Source organism: Canis lupus, chromosome 6 (genome assembly GCF_003254725.2).
Source record: "Canis lupus dingo isolate Sandy chromosome 6, ASM325472v2, whole genome shotgun sequence".
NCBI lineage: Eukaryota > Metazoa > Chordata > Mammalia > Carnivora > Canidae > Canis > Canis lupus.
The window spans coordinates 42,908,561-42,928,047 of record NC_064248.1 but is presented as its reverse complement, the minus strand read 5'-3'; the positions used below and the strand labels follow the sequence as shown (position 1 = coordinate 42,928,047).

Sequence of the window (19,487 nt, the reverse complement as noted above, 5' to 3'; positions counted from 1 at the left end):
GGCTTGGGAGAGCAGGACTTCTTAGAATGGTTGGAGAGGACACAGGACAGATATACTGGAGGTACTTAAGATTCCTTATCTGTAGAATGAGGATTAAAAAGATCCATCTGACCTACTTGAAGGTCATTATGGTGAGAAAAGTGAACTAAAAGGTCTAAATAGTATAAATTTATTTTTAAAACCCAAATGACTTTGAATATTCAATAGTGCTCTGATAAAAGATGGCGTAGATGGAATGAAGAGAAATATTTGTTAAAGAGAAAGATATCTGATATTTGTTTATTTAGAAATGTGTTTTTGGGATCCCTGGGTGGCGCAGCGGTTTAGCGCCTGCCTTTGGCCCAGGGCGTGATCCTGGAGACCCGGGATCGAATCCTACGTCAGGCTCCCGGTGCATGGAGCCTGCTTCTCCCTCTGCCTATGTCTCTGCCTCTCTCTCTCTCTCTCTCTGTGTGACTATCATAAATAAATGAAAAAAAAAATTAAAAAAAAAATTAGAAATGTGTTTTTTGTTGTTAGAAATGTGTTGAATCAGGGCTCCTAGTGGGAAAAAATTTATTATAGGATATTGAAATCTCACCTAAACTCTTAGGAAGCTAGGGAAAACAACTCTTATACACAGCCTAGAACAAACCCCAACAACCAAGGGGATTCTTTAGCAAAAATACCTGCACCCAAAATTCCACAACTGAGGCTCCACTTTGGATGTCAAAACCTCTGTCACCCTATGACCATGCTTGTCAGAAGATTAACCCCTAGATCTGGGGCCACCTTCTTCCATTGCTCACTTTTGAATCTAGTTCTCCTATGGGTGAGTCTAAGAAGTTGAGCCTAGTTTATATGCAACTGTAAGAGTCTTGGGGTGTAGTTTTTTGGGAGATGCAGGTGGGGCTTCTATTTGGAAATATGTGGAAAATGACCAAATTTAAGGAGGTGTTCAAAGCTATGAAGACTGAATTTCTCCCTCAGAAAAGTACACCTTTATGTCTCAGGCCATAAAAGCCACTAAAAGAATTAAAAGGAGCTAGGTTATGGTAAATAATTCCATAATAATAAAGCAATAATTAATACAAGTAATTTGTAGTAAGCAACTGCTCAGTGTTTACTGTGACGCTAGACACTGCACATATAGACTTGTTTAATCTTGAAGAACCTGTAAGTGGAGTACCATTGATTCCATTTTACATGTTAAAAAAACTGAGATTTGGGATGCCTGGATGGTTCAGTGGTTGAGTGTCTGCCTTTGGCTCAGGGTATGATCTCGGGGTCCTGGGATTGAGTCCCACATCGGGCTCCCACAGGGAGCCTACTTCTCCCTCTGCCTGTGTCTCTGCCTCTCTCTGTGTCTCTCATGAATAAATGAATAAAATCTTAAAAATAAAATAAACAGATTTAAGGTTACCCAAGACTGGGGCACCTGGCTGGCTCAGTAGATAGAGCATACAACTTTTTTGATTCTGGGGTCCTGAGTTCAAGCCCTAAGTTGGGTGTACAGCTTACTTCTAAAAACTCTTAAAAGTTTAACTTAATAAAGTAAATGAAGTTACCCAAGATCATAAATTCCGTAAGCAGCAGAGCTGGACTGAGAGCCCCAGTCGGTCTGGCTTTCATCATGCTCTGGATGGAGCTGGGTGTGGATATTTTGTCCCTTGGTGAGAAAATGTCCTTCAACTACACTTTATTTAGAGGGATGCAAAAAAGGCTGGGGTCTTCAGGCTACCCTCCCTCTCTACACTTCTGCTACTTCCTACTTCTATTCTCTTCTTTAAAACCTCTTTAGAACAAGGAAAAGTGAAGAAGAAATAATTAGAAAAATGCTTCTGACTTCTCAAAAATCTGCAGTCATAGGTTTTAACAAGAATGCTCTAGGCTCTGACATTGTCTGACGTAGCCAGCAGGCTTTAACTTTTGTTGCCCCAGTCACACACCTTTCTGACCTGGGGGAAGGAAGCCTCCCTTCCCCAAAACCACTGTCGAAAAATGTAGGCCTTTCCCCTGAGGATAGGGCTGTAAACAGCTCTTAGACTCACTTTGTCTTGTATTAACTTCTATTTTCCTTGAACATTCTTGTTGATTTGGGATGAGCTCTCCACTATAAGATTCTAGACCAATCCTGTCACCACTAATCTCATAGACCTGTTATTATGTGCCAGGTGGGGCTGAGAGACTCCCATACAAACAGGATTCTGATTATCTGAATGGTACCTGGGGCAATTCTGGGATTGGTGAGTAGATAAGGTTTTCCCTGCCCTCATGACCTATACTTCCTTTTCTTTTTTAAAAATTTATTTATTTATGAAATAAACCCTACACCCAATATGGGGCTTGAACTCACCACCCCAGGGATCAAGAGTCACAGGCTCTTAGCAACCCAGCCAGCCAAGTTTACCTTCATCTTAGAGAAACATTGGCATTTTATTCTCTCCTGTGCTGGGAACTGTCAACAGATTCCTAAGGCAGGAAAGCATTCAAGAGAGACAGGAAGAGAAAGTTGTTTTAGGTAATATGTTGAGGGTTCCCAAGATCGCTCTCAGGTTGGATAACTCAGTAGGAAGACTCACAGGACTCAGCACATAGTAGTAGTCATGAGTCTGATTTATTACAGTGAAAGGAAAACATACTCAGCAAAGGGAAAAGATCCATGGGGCAAAATCTGGAGTAAGCCAAGCACAAACCTACAGGGTCCTCTTCCAGCAGAGCCATAAAGAATGTGATAAAGTTCCTCCAATAACAAGTGGTGGTAACTCACAGATGGCACATGGTCAGGGCCCTTTTTGGTGCAACCATTGCTCTTTCTTTTCTTGGTCACCTTGGAATCGAGGAATCCAAAACTGACAAATTATTTTTAAAGAGATTTTATTTTTCAGATCGGTTTTAGGTTCACAGCAAAAATGAGCAGAAAGTATAATGTTCCCATAAAACCCTTGTCGCCATAAACATAATATTGCTTATTTGCAATATTCCACATTACAGTAGAACATTTATGACAATCAATGAAAGTATATTAACAAATAATTGTCGCCCAAAGTTCATAGTTTACATTAAGGTTCACTCTTGCTGTCATATATTCTATGGGTTTTAACATGTATGTGGTATGTATCCACCCCAGTAGTATCATACAGAGTATTTTCACTGTTGTAAAAATCCTCTGTGCCCTACCTATCTCTTGGAAACTGCTGTCTTCATAGTATGACTGTTCCAGAGGTCATACAGTTGGAATCAGACAGTATATAGCCTTTACAGATTGCTTTTTTTACTTAGTAATATGCATTTAAGTTATCCATGTTTTTTCAAGGCTGAATAGCTCATTTCTTTTTAGTGCTGAATAATATTTCATTGTCTGAGTGTACCACAGATTATCCATTTACCTACCTGGTTGTTTTCAAGTTTTGGCAACTGTAAGTAAAGCTCCTATACACAACTATGAGCAGGTGTTTAGGTGGATATAAGCTTTTAATTCTTTTGGATAAATACCAAGGAGGGCAATTGCTGGATCATGTGGTAAGAGTATGTTTAGTTTTATAGCAAACTGCTGAACTGTTTTCCAAAGTGGCTGTGCCATTTTTTATTATCATCAGCAATGAATGAGAGTTATTTCTGCTCCATATCCTCCTAGCATTTGGTGGTATTAGTGTTCTGGATTTGGGCCATTCTAATGGGCGTGAAAGAGAACTTCAAATGTGCACCCTGTGCCCCCCTACAGATGTGTAGTGGTATCTCATTTTCATTCACATTTCCCTGATGACATTTGGTGAGGCATCTGTTAACTAGGTTGTTTACTATTTTTTTAAACTTTTATTGATTTAAGTAATGTCTACACCCAACATGGAGCTTGAACTCAAAACTCTGAGATCAAGAGTCAGATGCTTTACCAACTGAGCCAGCCAGGAGGTACCCCTTGACTTTTTAATTTAATTTAATTTAATTTAATTTAATTTAATTTAATTTTTTAAATAAGCCCTATACCCAAATCAGAACTTGAACTCAGGATTCTGAGATCAAGGTTCACATGCTCTACTGAATGAGCCAGTAAGATGCCCCTCTTTTTGTTTATTTTTAAAGTCTTTGTATAGGGGCACCTGGGTGGCTCAATCAGTTAAGTGTCTGCCTTCAGCTTAGGTCATGATCCCAAAGTCCTGGGATCAAGCCCCACATCAGGTTCTGCACTCAAGGAGCCTGTCTCTCCCTTTCCTTCTACTCCTCCCCACTCATGCTCTCCCTCTCTCTCAAAAAAAAATTAAATAAGTAAATAAAATCTTTGTATATTTTGGATGAGAGCCAGATTATCCATCAATATGTTAAAAAATATTAGATGTATCTTTTACAAATATTTTCTACAAGCCCGTGGCTTCTCTTATAATTCTCTTGATCTCTCACACATTTTTAAACTGACATTCCTAAAATTTTTCATCAAAATTTTATGGAGCTGTGATGGATATAATTCGCTTTGATTTATTAATATTGATATTTGACAATAATATACCACTCCTTTAAAGATAGTCAGTGAAATTTAATACTATAACTGATACTGTTAGGCATTTTAAAAACACATGAAGGGCAGCCCGGGTGGCTCAGCGGTTTAGCGCTGCCTTCAGTCCAGTGCGTGATCCTGGAGACCCTGGATGGAGTCCCACATCAGGCTCCCCGCATGGAGCCTGCTTCTCCCTCTGCCTGTGTCTCTGCCTCTCTCTCCTCTCTGTCTCTCATGAATAAATAAATAAAATATAAATAAATACATAAATACATAAATAAATAAATAATAAAAACACATGAAGCTACTTTGGAAGTGAGAAATTTTATTTCATTATTTTTCTTCTTGATCTAGTATTTTCATTCCACTTCCCTCATAATATTTTATCCTAACAACATTTTTATGTTCACACATCTTTTTTTGGTCAAATTATTTTATTTCCCTGTAAGTAGAAGTATATTTTTAAAAAATGTTTTAAACTTCCTAAGAGCTTTAAAGCTTATTTTCTTCTATAGTACTTATTTAACAGTTATATATAGCTGATCAAAAAAGCAGAGATGTAAGTATTGGTAAATATTAAACACAAAACGTAACATTTTATTGGAAATACATCATTTGGGATCCCTGGGTGGCGCAGCGGTTTGGCGCCTGCCTTTGGCCCAGGGCCTGATCCTGGAGACCCGGGATCGAATCCCACGTCGGGCTCCCGGTGTATGGAGCCTGCTTCTCCCTCTGCCTGTGTCTCTGCCTCTCTCTCTCTCTCTCTCTCTGTGTGACTATCATAAATAAATAAAAATTAAAAAAAAAAAAAAAAAAAAAAAAAGAAATACATCATTTAATGAGATTATATACATATATATACACATATTTTTTAAAGTTTTTTTTAAGTAATGTCTTCACCCAACATGAGGTTTGCACCTATAACCCCTAGATCAAAAGTTGCATGCTCCATTGAGTGAGCCAGCTAGGTGTTCAAAGATGATATATATTTTTAAGCAACTAGTACATTTAGCTATTTATGAATATTACTGATTTCTAAAGTGAGACAGAATATGTTATCAATATTGTCCCTATTTTTCATTTTTATATATGTAATTGCTGGAAAATCTTATTCACAGAAATGAGTAGATGGATCTGAAGGGGTTTTGTTATAGCAGTGTCACTTGATTCTTTGAACTACTTCCAAGTTATATGCTGTTAAAAAAAGAGACAGCCGACCCAAAATGGAATCACTTATGCTAAGCCCACATCAACGGACCAAGACTTAATACCTAACCTAATTGCAGGGAATCCCTGGGTGGCGCAGCGGTTTGGCGCCTGCCTTTGGCCCAGGGTGCGATCCTGGAGACCCGGGATCGAATCCCACATCGGGCTCCTGGTGCATGGAGCCTGCTTCTCCCTCTGCCTGTGTCTCTGCCTCTCTCTCTCTTTGTGTGACTATCATAAATAAATAAAAATTAAAAAAAAAAAGAATCAATAACCTAATTGCAGTTTCAGACTCTTCCAGAATATAATCTTATTTTTTTCAAGATTTTAGTTATTGATTTGAGAGACAGCACAAGCTGGGGCTGAGGCAGAGGGAGAGACAGACTCCCCACAGAGCAGGGATCCCAATTCGGGGCTGGATCCCAGGGCTCTGGGATCATGACCTGAGTCAAAGGCAGACACATAACGGACTAAGGCCCAGGTGCTCCCCAGGACATAATATTAATCTGTCAATCTAGAATTTTCTGATCAACACCAATGAGGTAATCTGCCTGACGGACCCCCTGTGGTCCCTCATAGGAGGCCTGGCCTTGGCCGAAAGAATCCGCTTTTTGCTAAAATAACTTCCTTGACCCACTTCCTTCTGCCTATAAAAGTCTTCCAGTTTGTGTAGCTCCTCAGAGCTCCTTTTATATCTGCTAGATGGGACGCTGCCTGAATCATGATCATTGAATAAAGCCAGTAAGATTTTTAACTGTACTTAGTTGAATTTTGTCTTTTTTTTAACAATACCAAACGATGATGATTTGATATTTCATAAAAAAACAATTTTTAAAGTTTATTTTTTAAATAATCTCTACACCCATTGTGGGGTTTGAACTCATGACCCTGAGATAAAGAGTCATATGCTCTTTTGACTGGGCCAGTCAGGCCCCTCCAAAGTCATTTTTGATGGGGTCTATTTTGTAGACATTTTGATTAGGTCCCCTTCCTATTTTATTGGAAACCACCTGACTTGAAAAAGGATTTTCTTCCCCACCCAAAAAAAGGATTTTTTTTTAAAGATTTTTATATATTTATTCATGAAAGACACAGAGAGAGAGGCAGAGATACAGGCAGAGGGAGAAGCAGGCTTCTCACAAGGAGCCTGATGCAGGACTCCCAGGACCCTGGAATCATGCCCTGAGCCAAAGGCAGATGTTCAACCGCTGAGCCACCCAGGCATCCCAAAAAAGGATTTTCTGTCTAGTCACTGGAGTGACCTTGTCAACACCAGTGCCAACATTGTTTTTGAGAAACGACACCATGTTTGGACCCTGAGGTTTTTATGCCTTAGGACAATGTACCATTATAAGATTTTGACGAAAGAAACAAAAGCAAAAATGAACTATTGGGACTTCGTCAAGATAAGAAGCTTTTGCACAGCAAAGGATACAGTCAACAAAACTACAAGACAACCTACAGAATGGGAGAAGATAATTGCAAATGACGTATCAGATCAAGGGCTAGTTTCCTAGATCTATAAAGAACTTATTCAACTCAACAGCAAAGAAACAAACAATCCAATCATGAAATGGGCAAAAGACATGAAGAGAAATCTCACAGAGGAAGACACAGATGTGGCCAACACGCACATGAGAAAATGCTCTGCATCACTTGCCATCAGGGAAATACAAATCAAAGCCACAATGAGATACCACCTCGCCCCAGTGAGAATGGGGAAAATTCACAAAGCAGGAAACCACAAATGTTGAGGAGGATGTGGAGAAAAGGGAACCCTCTTACACTGTTGGTGGGAATGTGACCTGGTGCCGCCACTCTGGAAAAGTGTGTGGAGGTTCCTCAAAGAGTTAAAAACAGACCTGCCCTACGACCCTGCAATTGCAGTGTTGGGGATTTACCCCAAAGATACAGATGCAGTGAGACGCCTGGACACCTGCACCCTAATGTTCACAGCAACAATGTCCACAATAGCCAAACTGTGGAAGGAGCCTCAGTGTCCATCGAAAAATGAACGGATAAAGAAGCTGTGGTTTATGTATACAATGGAATATTCCTCAGCCGTTAGAAATGACAAATACCCATCATTTGCTTCGACGTGGATGGAACTGGAGGGTATTATGCTGAGTGAAGTAAGTCAGTCGGAGAAGGACAAACAGTGTATGTTCTCATCCATTTGGGGAATATAAATAATAGTGAAAGGGAATATAAGGGAAGGGAGAAGAAATGTGTGGGAAATATCAGAAAGGGAGACAGAACATAAAGACTGCTAACTCTGGGAAAAGAGCTAGGGGTGGTGGAAGGGGAGGAGGGCAGGGGGTGTGGGTGAGTGGGTGACGGTCACTGAGGGGGGCACTCGACGGGATGAGCACTGGGTGTTATTCTGTATGTTGGCAAACTGAACACCAATAAAAACAACTTTATTATAAAAAAAAAAAAAACAGGAGTAGAATGCAAAGATACTCATGGCTTTGGGAAAACAAAACAAAACAAAGCCCTCCAATTCCTCAAAACATGAACTATATCCTGCACCACTCCAACACAGGTGAAGAGTGTCCTCCCACATCCCACGTAGCTGGAGGCTAGGCGTAGAGGTTCAGATCTCTCTGCGGTTGGGCCTGTGGGACACTCATGTGGACACACTAGGGGAGGGCCCCAGCTTTCTCTCCTCATTCGTGTGGGGGCCATATTTCTGGGGTGAGCCCTCTTCCGTTTCTTACCTCAGAGCAGCACCGATCCCTGTTTGTCGGGAGCACCAGATCATTGTCTAGGGAGCTGGAATAGTTGAAGCCAGAGACCATCTCTTCCAAGACCTCCTGGGTGCAGCTCTGCAAATAGAGTGCCCCGTAAATACGGGGCCAAGAGACCTTAGGGTCCTCCCGCGACATCACCCCCAGGGGACACCTGCATTAGAAACCACGTTCTCCTGTTCAGGCCAGAGGGGCAGCTGTGGAGACATCTGGCAAGGAGGAAGCCAGATGAAAGAGGCTCTTGGGCTCATGACTCCCATACTGGGAGTTGAGCTTGGTCCCCAGGACCCCCCTTCTCATCTGCCTGCTATGGCCTGGGGTCTGAACATCAAAGGTGTGTCAGGCTGCCAACAGCTGGCAGCTGGTTTGTGCCCAGAAGGGCATGTTCCTCTCCTCGGTCCCCTCTACACTCGCACACACACATACACACACACACCCAGACACACTCACACACGCATAAACACACAGACACACACACAAGGAGGTGGCAGAGGTGGGAGCCCGCTCAGCTGAGATCACAGTGTGCCTGCTCTCCAGTGGCCTCCCCAGGTTGCCTTGTTGTACCTGTTGAGGTCTCCTGCCACATAAGCAGAAACGTCGGAGAAGAGGGCCGAGCTGACGTCGACAGCTACGTGAACATCTCTCACTCTGGACTCTCCAGAGCCCAGAGCAACTCAAAGTAGGACAACAGCAAGAGGACATCTTGTTCTCTCAACCGTCTCCAGTAAAGTGAGCGGTTGTGGAATGCAGGTGCCTGGTTACCAGAGTTCCAAATCAGTTGCAGGCCTGTCACCAAGGAAGTGACATCACTTTTTCAAGATACTGGGACCTGGGCCCCTTCCTCCAGTCAGCCCTATCCAGAGCCCCTTCTTGGCAGATGAATGCTTACCCCATGCCATCCCCTTAGCTTTACATCATGTGCCAAGAAATGCCATAGACACAACCCACTGAACATGCAATGAGGTCTACCCGTGAGGACACGGAGCTGAATTCAGACCTTTATTTCTGAGTTTTCTCAGTGCTATGTCATACCTAACCCACTGGGTCTCTCAAATAGTTCACAGTTTCCCAACCTGCACTGTGGAGATCAGCCTGGAATCTCCTAGAATCTACTTCCTAGGCACATCACCAGGGGTCTATGCATGATATTTATAAGGCGTGTGGGCTGGTACCCAGTGTATCTGAAGCACAGATATACGGATGGAAGATTGACCAGAAGGGGTGGGATGAGCCATGGAGCACCGCTTGGCAGAGGCCTGGGCTCCAGCAATGGAATATCACAATAGCAGGTTCCTCTGGCCTCATTTCGATGGGCGCACCACGATGTGGTGGTAACGCTCCAGGAGCCAGACAGGGTCTGAGGCTAGGACTTCCAGTACTATGTTGACTAGCAGTGGTGAGAGTGGACATCCCTGTCTCATTCCTGGTCTTAGGGGAAAGGCTCCCAGTGCTTCCCCATTGAGAATGATATTTGCTGTGGGCTCTTGGTAGATGGCTCTTAAGAGTTAAGGAGTGTCCCCACCGTCCCTACACTCTGAAGAGTTTTCATCAGGAATGGAGGCGGTATTTTGTCAAATGCTTTCTCTGCATCTATGGAGAGGATCCCATGGTTCTTGTTTTTTCTCTTGCTGATATGACCAATCACATTGATTGCTTTAGAGTGTTGAACCAGCCTTGCATCCCGGGCATAAATCCCACTTGGTCATGGTGAACAATCCTCTTAATGTCGCATTGGATCCTATTGGCTAGTATCTTGTTGAGAATGTTTCCGTCCATGTTCATCAGGGATATGGGTCTATAATTCTCCTTTCTGCTGGGTTCGTTGTCTAGTTTTGGAATAAAGGCGATGCTGGCCTCAGAGAACGAGTTTGGAAGTACCCCGTCTCTTTCTATCATTCCGCACAGCTTTAGTAGAATAGGTATGGTTTCTCCTTTCACGTTTGACAGAATTCCCCAGGGAAGCCCTCTGGCCTTGGACTTTTGTGTCTTGGGAGGTTTTTGATGACGGCTTCAATTTCCTCCCTGGTTATTGGCCTGTCAGGTTTTCTATTTCTTTCTGTTCCAGTTTTGGTCGTTTGTGGTTTCCCAGAAATGCGTCTATTTCTTCTATATTGTCTAATTTATTGGTGTATTGCTGCTCATGATATGTTTTTTAAAATCGTTTGTGTTTCCTTGGTGTTGGTGGTCATCTCTCCTTTGTCATTCATGATTTTATTAATTCGTGGCTTTTCTCTCTTCTTTTTAATAAGGCTGGCTCATGGTTTATCTATGTTCTTAATTTTTTCAAAGAACCAACTCCTTGTTTTGTTGATCTGTTCCACAGGTCTTCTGGTCTCTATTTCATTAAGTTCTGCTCGAATCTTTATTAACACTCTTCTTCTGCTGGGTGTAGTTTCTATTTGCTTTTTTGTCTCCAGCTCCTTTCCATGCAAGGTTAGCTTTTGTACTTGAGTGCTTTCCAGTTTTTGGATGGATGCTTGCATTGCGATGTATTTGCCCCTCAGGCTGCTTTTGCTGTATCCCAAAGATTGTGACCGGTTGTATCTTCATTCTCATTGGCTTCCGTGAATCTTTTTAGTTCTTCTCCAATTTCCTGCTTGAGCCTTCCATCTTTCAGCAGGATGGTCCTTAACCTCCCCGTGTTTGAAATCCTTCCAAACTTCTTCTTGTGATTTAGTTCTAATTTCAAAGCATTATGGTGCCAAAATAGGCAGGGGACGATCCCAATCTTTTGGTATCGGTTCAGGCCTGATTTGTGACCCAGTATGTGGTCTATTCTGGAGAAAGTTCCATGCGCAGTTGAGAAAAATGTGTATTCAGTTAGTCTGATGTAAATTTCTGCAAATATCTGTGAAATCCATCTCGTCCGGTCTATCATTTAAAGCTCTGGTTTCTTTGGAGATGTTGTGCTTACAAGATCTGTGGATCGTAGAAAGCGCTACATTCAAGTCACCAAGAGTAAGTGTATCGTTATCTCAGTATGTCTTAACTTTGGTTACTAACTGGCTGATATACTTGGCAGCACCCACATTCGGGGCATAAATATTGATGATTGTTAGGTCTTCTTGTTGGGTCGATCCTTTAAGTATGATATAGTGTCCCTCTTCATCTCTTCCTACAGTCTTGGGGTTAAACTTTAGTTTATCTGATATAAGGATGGCTACCCCTGCTTACTTTTGAGGACCATTTGAATGGTACATGGTTCTTCACCCATTCATTTTCAGGCTGTAGGTGTTTGCCTCAAATGAGTCTCATGGATCCCTGGGTGGCTCAGCAGTTTGGCACCTGCCTTTGGCCTAGGGCGCGATCCTGGATTCCCGGGATCGAGTCCCACGTCCGGCTCCTGGCCTGGAGCCTGCTTCTCTCTCCTCCTGTGTCTCTGCCTCTCTCTCTCTCTCTATGTCCATCATCAATCAATCAATCAATCAATCTTAAAAAAATAAAAATGAAATGAGTCTCTTGTAGACAGCAAATAGGTAGGTCTTGCTTTTTCATCCAGTCTGAAACCCTGCACCTTTTGATGGGCTCATTAAGTCCATTCACGTTCAGAGTTAGTATTGAAAGATAGGAATTTAGTGTCATCATGATACCTATGCAGTCCCTGTTTTTGTGGATTGTTTCCTTGGACCTCCTCTTTCTATTACAGAGTCCCCCTTTGTATTTCTTGCAGAGCCGGCTTGGTGGTCACATATTCTTTCAGTTCCTGCCTATCTTGGAAGCTCTTGATCTCTCCTTCTATTCTGGATGAGAGCCGTGCTGGATAGAGTAATCTCGGCTGCAGGTTCATCTCATTTAGGATCCTGAATGCATCCTGCCGGCCCTTTCTGGCCTGTCAGGTCTCTCTGGAGAGGTCTGCTGTTAATCTCATATTTCTACCCATAAAAGTCAGAGATCTCTTGTCTCTTGCTGCTTTAAGTATCTTCTCTTTCTCTTTGGAATTTGCAAGTTTCAGTATTCAATGTCGAGGTGTTGACTGGTTTTTATTCCTTTTGGGGGGGAATCTCTCCATTTCCTGGATCTGAATGCCTGTTTCCCTTCCCAAGTGAGGAAAGTTCTGAGCTATGATTTGTTCAAATGCATGTCTGGACCTCTGTCCCTTGCGGCGCCCTCGGGAACCCCAAGGAAATGGAGATTTTTCCTTCTGAGGCTGTCATTTTTTTCCCTTCACCGATCCTCATGATCTTTTAAATGTTTTTATCTTTTTTTCCTCAGTTTCCCTCTTTGCCTTCAACTTGTCTTCTATGTCTCTCACTCGTTCTTCTACCTCATGAACCCTCGTCTTTAGGACCTCTAGTTTGGATTGCATCTCATTTAACTGATTTCTAATTTCTGCCTGGTGACCTCTAAAATCTGCAGTCATGAAGTCTCTTGAATCCTTTACGCTTTTTTCTAGAGACACCAGTAGCTTTATAATTGTGCTTCTGAATTGGCTTTCTGACGTTGAATTGTAATCCAAATTCTGTAACTCAGTGAGAAAGAGGAATGTTCCCGAGTCTCACTTTTGAGGTTAGTTTTTCCTTCAGTCATTTTGCTCAGTGCAGAGTGGCCAGAAACAAGTTGTATTGGGAAAAGGAGAAAAGAGCAGAAAAAAAGGAAAGAAGAAGAAGAGGGAGGAGGAGGAGGGGGAGGAAGAGGAGGAGGACGAGGAGGAGAAGAGAAAAAACGGAGGGGAAGCAAACAGAAAACCAAAAGCCAGGGGGCGTATCCTCTGAATCTATGTACTGTAACCCCCTCGACTTCCCCTGGACCTTTGCAGTGCTGTTTGGGCAATAACTGGCTTTTCTGCTGTCCTTCTATGTGGTCTTCTGGTGGCAGGTCCTGCTGTGCTGTTTCTAAGGAATGAGAACCTGGGGGAGCTGCGCAGGCCCCTGCCAGGTGCACGGCAAAGTGGGAGCTGTTCATCCTGTGAGGTCCCTGCTCATCCCAGGTACAAGGTGACCCCAGGAGGAACCACTGTGGCGGCAGCCAGCTCCCCAGCCCTGGAGTCAGCTCCCGTAGTAGCTACCTCAGCTCCCAGTCTCCAGGGGCCTGGATGCTCCGGGGGCAGGGCCGTGGACCTGCACAACTTGGATCCCCCTGGGCAGGAACATCCTCCTCTCCTGGGCCTTTGGGCTTTGCCTGTCCCGGGTGGAAGCCGGGTCCTGGGCTGTGCCCCTAGTACCCTGGGCGCTGGGACCTGCGCTGCTGGAATCCGCACTCGGGGCCCTGGGGCCCCCTGCAGCCCTTTAGGCATCTTGGCCGCGGGGTGGGGGCTCCCCCTGGGCGCAGGTGCTCTGTTAGTGCCCCCGGGAGCCTGAGGGCCTCCCCACCCTCCTGGGATCCTGCCAAACTCACTGGAACTCATGCTCCTCTGGGGGGGGAGGGCTCTCCTGCCCTGGGGGCCTCGCCCTGGAGCCTCAGCCTGGTTCTTCGGGGGGCCTCCCCTTGTTGCCTTTTTTATTTGTTTACTTTTTCCCCATCTTCCGACCTTCAGAGAAGCGCCAACTCTTCTCACTGCGGCCTTCCAGCTACTCTCTATTTAAATCTCAGGCCGAATTCATAGGTTTTCAGGATGATGCTAAAGTTATCTAGGTAAGTTGGGGGGGGGGGGCAGGTGACCTGCGGACCCTCTTCTTCCACCCCCTTGCCCCCTGCCCCATTCGTATGGTAATTGATAGGAATATATTTATTGCCATTTGATCCTTCAGGTCATCAGCTTGGTGGCATTGCCCTCACGGAAGCCCCTGAATGCTCCTCTCTCATTCATCATCTATCAACGATCCAGACAGCAAAGGCTCATGAGCCCCCATGACATAACCGAAGTATAAGACCTAAGGCGTCAGGCTCAGTTAGCGATTCCAGACAAGACAGTGTAAGTGTGTACACTGAGCCTGAGTGTGCAAGCTGCTGAATGTCTGGGACCACGGACATCAGAACAACAAAGACCTGTCTCGCAGGGAGATTGTGTGGGTTTCTGCGGCCGAACCATTATTCTGGCAAGGGGGAGCCGATGTCTGACCCATCAGGTCCCAGCAGGGAAGAGCGGCCACTAGGCCCTCGACCAAGAAACTGGGGCCATCAGGGAATTGCTGCTTTCAAGAGAGCTGCCCAGGGAGGTACAGGGAGGCAGGAGATCTTAGCTCAGGAGTCAGCACAGGAGTTCATGGAAGCTGGCCCAGGTGTGGCCTTCATGTACACAAATATCTCTCCCCCTCATGCACACCAAGAGGGAAAAGGACGTCAGAGATCACTGTCAAGGACCCAGGAGAATTCCAGGCTTGGTCAGGGGTGAAGTTGGAACCCGAGAGCGAGACTGAGGATGGAAGCCGTGCCTGCCCTGAGGTCATCCACTAATGATCTTCCCCTGGCCTCATGCCGTCCATGTGCAGCACAGGGTCTCTTTACGTGTGTGCCCACTTTGGTGTTGATGCAATTGCAGAGGTTGACCTAGACGACTCCACGCTCCGAATAATGGGAATGGCAAACCCGAAACCCAAGCCAAAAGAATCCACATCAGAAGAAGTGGCAAGACAAAGTCCTCCTTCCTTGAAAGTGTACAAAGGGAGCCCCTGTCCTGGGCAGGAGAGGGTCCTGGCGGGCGGTCCCCTTCAGGACCCCCAGGTCAGGGGTGTTGCTGTTCCTGGGGAAGTCCCTGCACCCTCTGAATATCAGCAGCTCTGAGGGGTGTCTCTGCTGTCTGCCCAAGTTCCTGACACTGTCCTTTGGGGAAGGGGGCCTGGGGATGTGCTTCAGGAGCTGGGAGGAGGCTGGATCCTCTACTTCTTCCCACATCAGGAGCTGGGGACTCTGTAAGATTTCTCCTTTAAAATGAGCACAAGAGGGTCGCCTGGTAGCTCAGTGTCGGGGCCTCTGCCTCTGTCTCAGATCCTGACCCTGGAGCCCTGGGTTTCAGGCCCATGACCGACCCCCCACACGGAGCCCGCCTCTGTCTGTCCCTCGTCAATAAAGAAAACAATATCTGGATGGAAAAGATAGAAAATGACTATGAGACCTTTTGATTCTCTTAGATTCCAACAGGAAGCAAAAGACCCAAACGACTCCTGGACAGTAAAGCGGCTTTAATATCACAACATTGAAATCTTCCATTTATGAGTTAAGACCATGACATATCGTCCTCCCAATAGAAGAGGCGGGAGGAAGTGGTGTCGCACAGACGGGCCCCGTCCCCTTGAGGCCCCTGCACCTCGGCTCAGGCCTGAGGGTGACTGCGGCCGGCTCCTCCTGTCTGGTGGCCGGCTCGGGGCTCCAGCTGGCAGGACAGGGTGTAGCTGAGGACAGAGGGACACGTGTGAGTTGAGCAGGAGCTTCAGGTCCGGAGTCTCCCCTGGGATTTCCAAGGAGCTGGAGCCTGGAGCCCCAGCAGCAGGGCTGGAGGCCGCCCCGGGAGCCAAAGGAGAAGGATCCCTGAGGGGCCCCTGAGCAGGCCGCCCTCCCGCCCTCAGCCCTGGGGGCCTCACCTCTCCTCCTCGCTGAGCCACGTCCCAGACTGGAACCAGGCCCGGAACGGCTGCTCGGGCTCGATGCGGTACCGATCCGCGGCCACCTGGAGCAGCAGGATCTCGGTCAGGACTCGGTACTCCTGGGCCCGGAGAGAGGACGGGGGCATGAGGAGCCTGGGGGCGGCGAGGCCTTCGGGGGCTGCGCCCGGGGACAGGGGCCCGGGGCTGGTCTCTGACACGTGGCGACCCCCCATCCTGCACACTCCTCCCGTCCCAGCTGGTTCTCAGAGGGGAGCACACCCGGCCCAGCCCTGGCCAGGTGTCCCTGATGGCCGCGCCTCTGGCCTGGCCAACTGCGGGGACTTTCCCTTTCTCAGGGAACCGTCCCCGACAATGTGACAATGAGGGGATGGAGGCCCGGCGTGGTGCTCCCGGGGACCCCTCTGACAGCCCCAGCCTCCCCCTCCGTGCGGGAGCTCAGAGAGAGCCTCACCTTGTTCTTCTTCCGGTGGTTGACCTCATTGCCCTGGAAAGCAGACAAGCACAGTCCATCGGGGAGAGGCCTCGGGTGCTACTGGGTGCCGCTACCCACCCCCACTCACGCCGCCCTAGGGCCAGGCACACAGGGGCCAGGACCCCGCAGTGACAGGCCTGCGATCCAGGCCAGGCCCCGGGTCCAGGGAAAGGAGACCTGGCGGGGAGGGAGCGGATCTGGCGTCCCGGAGCACAGGAGGGGAGGACAAAGCCTCAGGTGGGCAGGAGATGCGAGGCTCGCTAAGGGCCTGCTCAGGCCGGGGACCCTGACGTCACTCGGCCCCCACAGGCTGAGGCCCACCCAGCCTGACCTCGGCTGCTTGGCATTCGGGCCGCAGACTCGATCTCGGGACCCGTGACTTAGGTGCAGCCTCCCTCACTCCTCCCAGCCCTGGGCCCTGGACCCGCGCTCCCAGGGCAGCGGGGAGCCTTTCAGGAGGGGAGACTTGCCAAGGACGGAGAGCTCGGGGCTCGGCTCAGGGGCCCTGTGCTCCCCCACATCAGGACTCCGGCCCCCCGTCCCAGCCCCGGGCCCACGCACCTCCAGGTACTCCTCCATGGCAGTATCCAGCATGAAGAGCTCGGTGAGGAAGGTGCCCAGGAAGGGGACGACACCCTGTGTCGGGGCGGGGAAGGAATGAGGCCCTGCTCTCGGGTCCCCGGGGTCCCTCCCTGGGACAGGTCAGCACCCCGGCCCGCCCGCCCCAGCTCCCACGTGGTGCAGACCAGGACCCTTGGGGCCTCCCCTGGGCTCCCCCCCTCACCCTCCCACAACACCAGAGTCCTCCTAAGCGCGTCAAGGGCGAGCTGTAGGACATCGGGGTGTAGGTGCTCTGGGCCCTGCCACCACAGACACATTGTTTCCAGCTGTATAGACCCTCCTCCGGGTCACCTCGAAAGAAGGGTTGTCGAAGCTGTGGCTACGGGAGGCAGAGCTGGAGTCGGAAGGCCCCACCTGCCTTGATTTGGGGCCTTCCAGCTCTCTGGGGAGAACCCTCTCCTCTGGGCTCGAGGCCACGGATCCGGGGCTCGCTCACCTGCTGCTGCTGCCGCCTCTTCCATGCTGTCTGCATGTTGATCCCCAGGGCTCCAAGCTTAGCCGGCCGGTCCTGTAGGGCCAAGGACAAGTTCCTCAAGACCGTGATCACCTCGGGCCACTACTCCCACCAAACTTTCTTTTTTCTTTTCTTTTTATGTATATATTTATTTCTAATGCTGTTCATTTTGCCAACATATAGAATAACACCCAGTGCTCATGCCATCAGGTGCCCCTCCCAGTGCCCGTCACCCAGTCGCCCCCACACCCCGCCCACCTCCCCTTCCACCACCCATCTTTGACCTCACACCCTGGACATCGACCAGAAGCAGAGGGTAGCCGCGACGTCCTCCTTCAGCCTCCCGTGAGGGATTCCAGAACAACCTCAGCTCCAGCATTCACTCCCTGTGTGACCTGGAGCTTGCAGCCTGGCCTCCCTGAGCCTGGTTCCTCACTGGGAAAGGGGCGAATTCCAGCTCCCTCCCTCGGTCTCCCGAGGACCCAGGGTCCTATTCCTACCATCCCCGTTGGGGCCCTCATCCCATTCAAATCCCTCGATGGGCGCAGGCCTGTCCTCTGGGCTCTCCAGTTCGGGAGAGGCCCCCATCGGGACCGGCTGGCGACAGGGAGCGCGAGGGTCCAGCTCAGGGATCCTGGTTGAGCAGCAGCTGCTTTTCCACCCCTGGTGGATTTTTCACCCCAGGCTGCGTCCACGTTCATGCCAAAGGCTTCACTCGCCGAAGGAATGCTCCGGGCCAGTCCCTAATTCAGTCACGTAGGACACCGTTGCTCCCACGCCGCCTCTCTTTCTATCCCAACACCTCCCATACTACCTTGAGAAGCAGGTTCCTGCTCTGGGGATTGTCCTGGGAGCACAGTTTTTCAAATGCTTGAATCTTCTTCCTGAGGAGAGAGAAAGAAGGCAGGACGGATGTTGGAACACTAGGTTCGGGTTGAGGGCAGACCCTGTGATCTGAGACCTCGAAGGATTTCAACTGCTGGATCAGGGTTTCCTTGGGTTCCTCTGAGCACTCAGGTCGTTGAAGGACACGGGAGGGAGCTCTTTGGAGGGTCATCCGGTGCATCCGGTGCCCTATTAATTGAACAGCTCTGCTTTGGTCAGTTTTGGTTTCAATTGCGAAGAGACTCTAGTTGCTGTCATGTTCGCATCCAAAACCTTGTACCTCAGCTCAGCCCAGACTCCCCAAATGGGGACATTTGGAGGCATGGTGGCCTCTTGGCCAGGAAGCCTGAGAAAATCCCCTGCCCGCCTGCCCACCCACATCCTGTTGTCATGGATTCCTGCCTCCTAGGAAGTCCAGGGTGACCGAGGAAGCCAGAAAGGACAGGCCTATGGGACATCTCTCATCAACTGAGTTAATTAGTTTATTTCCTTATTTTTATTTTATTTTTTTAAAGATTTTATTTATTCATTCAGAGAGAGAGAGAGAGAGGCAGAGACACAGGCAGAGGGAGAAGCAGGCTCCATGCAGGAAGCCCGACGTGGGACTTGATCCCGAGACTCCAGGGCCATGCCCTGGGCAGAAGGCACCAAACCACTGAGCCATCCAGGGATCCCCTCCTTACTTATTTTTAAAGGGAGGGGGCAGAAGGAGAGGAAGAAAGCATTTTAAGCAGTGTCCACACCTTGTGTGGGGCTCAATCTCACAACCCTGAGATTATGATCTGAGCCAAAATCAAGAGTTGTACACTTAGCTGACGGCCCCCAACTGAGTAAATTTAAAGATCTAATTAACTTTTTTCCAAGGATCCATGAATGGGGCAGTATCCCATCTAGCAAATAGAAAGGAGTTGTACAAAATGGAAGGCTTTCATAGGCAGAAAGGATGGGACAAGAAAGTTAAAAGATTGCATTCTTTCAAGCAAGTTTCCAGGGCCAGGGTCTTATCAGGCTGATGAGCTCACACAGGCTGATCAGGAAATTTGAGACTGAATGGTTTAAAATTCCACTCCTAGTAAGACTTTTATCTGTAGAGAACAACCTGAGGGTGGCTGGAGGGGAGGTGGGAGGAGAGAGGGGATAAATGGGT

At 47.7% G+C, this 19,487-nt stretch overlaps 1 protein-coding gene and 1 long non-coding RNA gene across 6 annotated transcripts in view; one reads left to right on the top strand and one right to left on the bottom strand.

The window, feature by feature from the left end:
* The window catches only part of LOC118355029 (uncharacterized), a 28,951-nt gene extending 13,462 nt beyond the window's left edge, over positions 1–15,489 (top strand). Inside the window, exons 3-5 of the long non-coding RNA XR_004816640.2 lie at positions 13,243–13,354; positions 13,901–13,998; positions 14,115–15,489. This is a non-coding gene — a long non-coding RNA (uncharacterized LOC118355029). The remainder of the gene's footprint in view (positions 1–13,242; positions 13,355–13,900; positions 13,999–14,114) is intronic.
* LOC112640740 (ral guanine nucleotide dissociation stimulator-like) lies at positions 15,471–18,471 on the bottom strand. 5 transcript variants are annotated; one of them, XM_025417425.3, is made up of 7 exons: positions 17,747–18,471; positions 17,438–17,509; positions 17,165–17,320; positions 16,942–17,016; positions 16,360–16,392; positions 15,885–16,006; positions 15,471–15,695 (listed from the first exon to the last, which is right to left on the bottom strand). In XM_025417425.3, exons 1-7 carry the CDS (start codon positions 17,753–17,755, stop codon positions 15,617–15,619), a joined length of 546 nt encoding a protein of 181 aa, XP_025273210.1. In that variant the 5' UTR covers positions 17,756–18,471; the 3' UTR covers positions 15,471–15,616. The 5 variants fall into 5 exon arrangements, with proteins under 5 accessions (XP_025273210.1, XP_025273213.1, XP_025273214.1 ...); XM_025417428.3 differs by having other exon boundaries at positions 17,740–18,439; XM_025417429.3 differs by lacking the exon at positions 17,165–17,320 and having other exon boundaries at positions 17,747–18,385.
* Between the last annotated feature and the right edge of the window lie 1,016 nt (positions 18,472–19,487).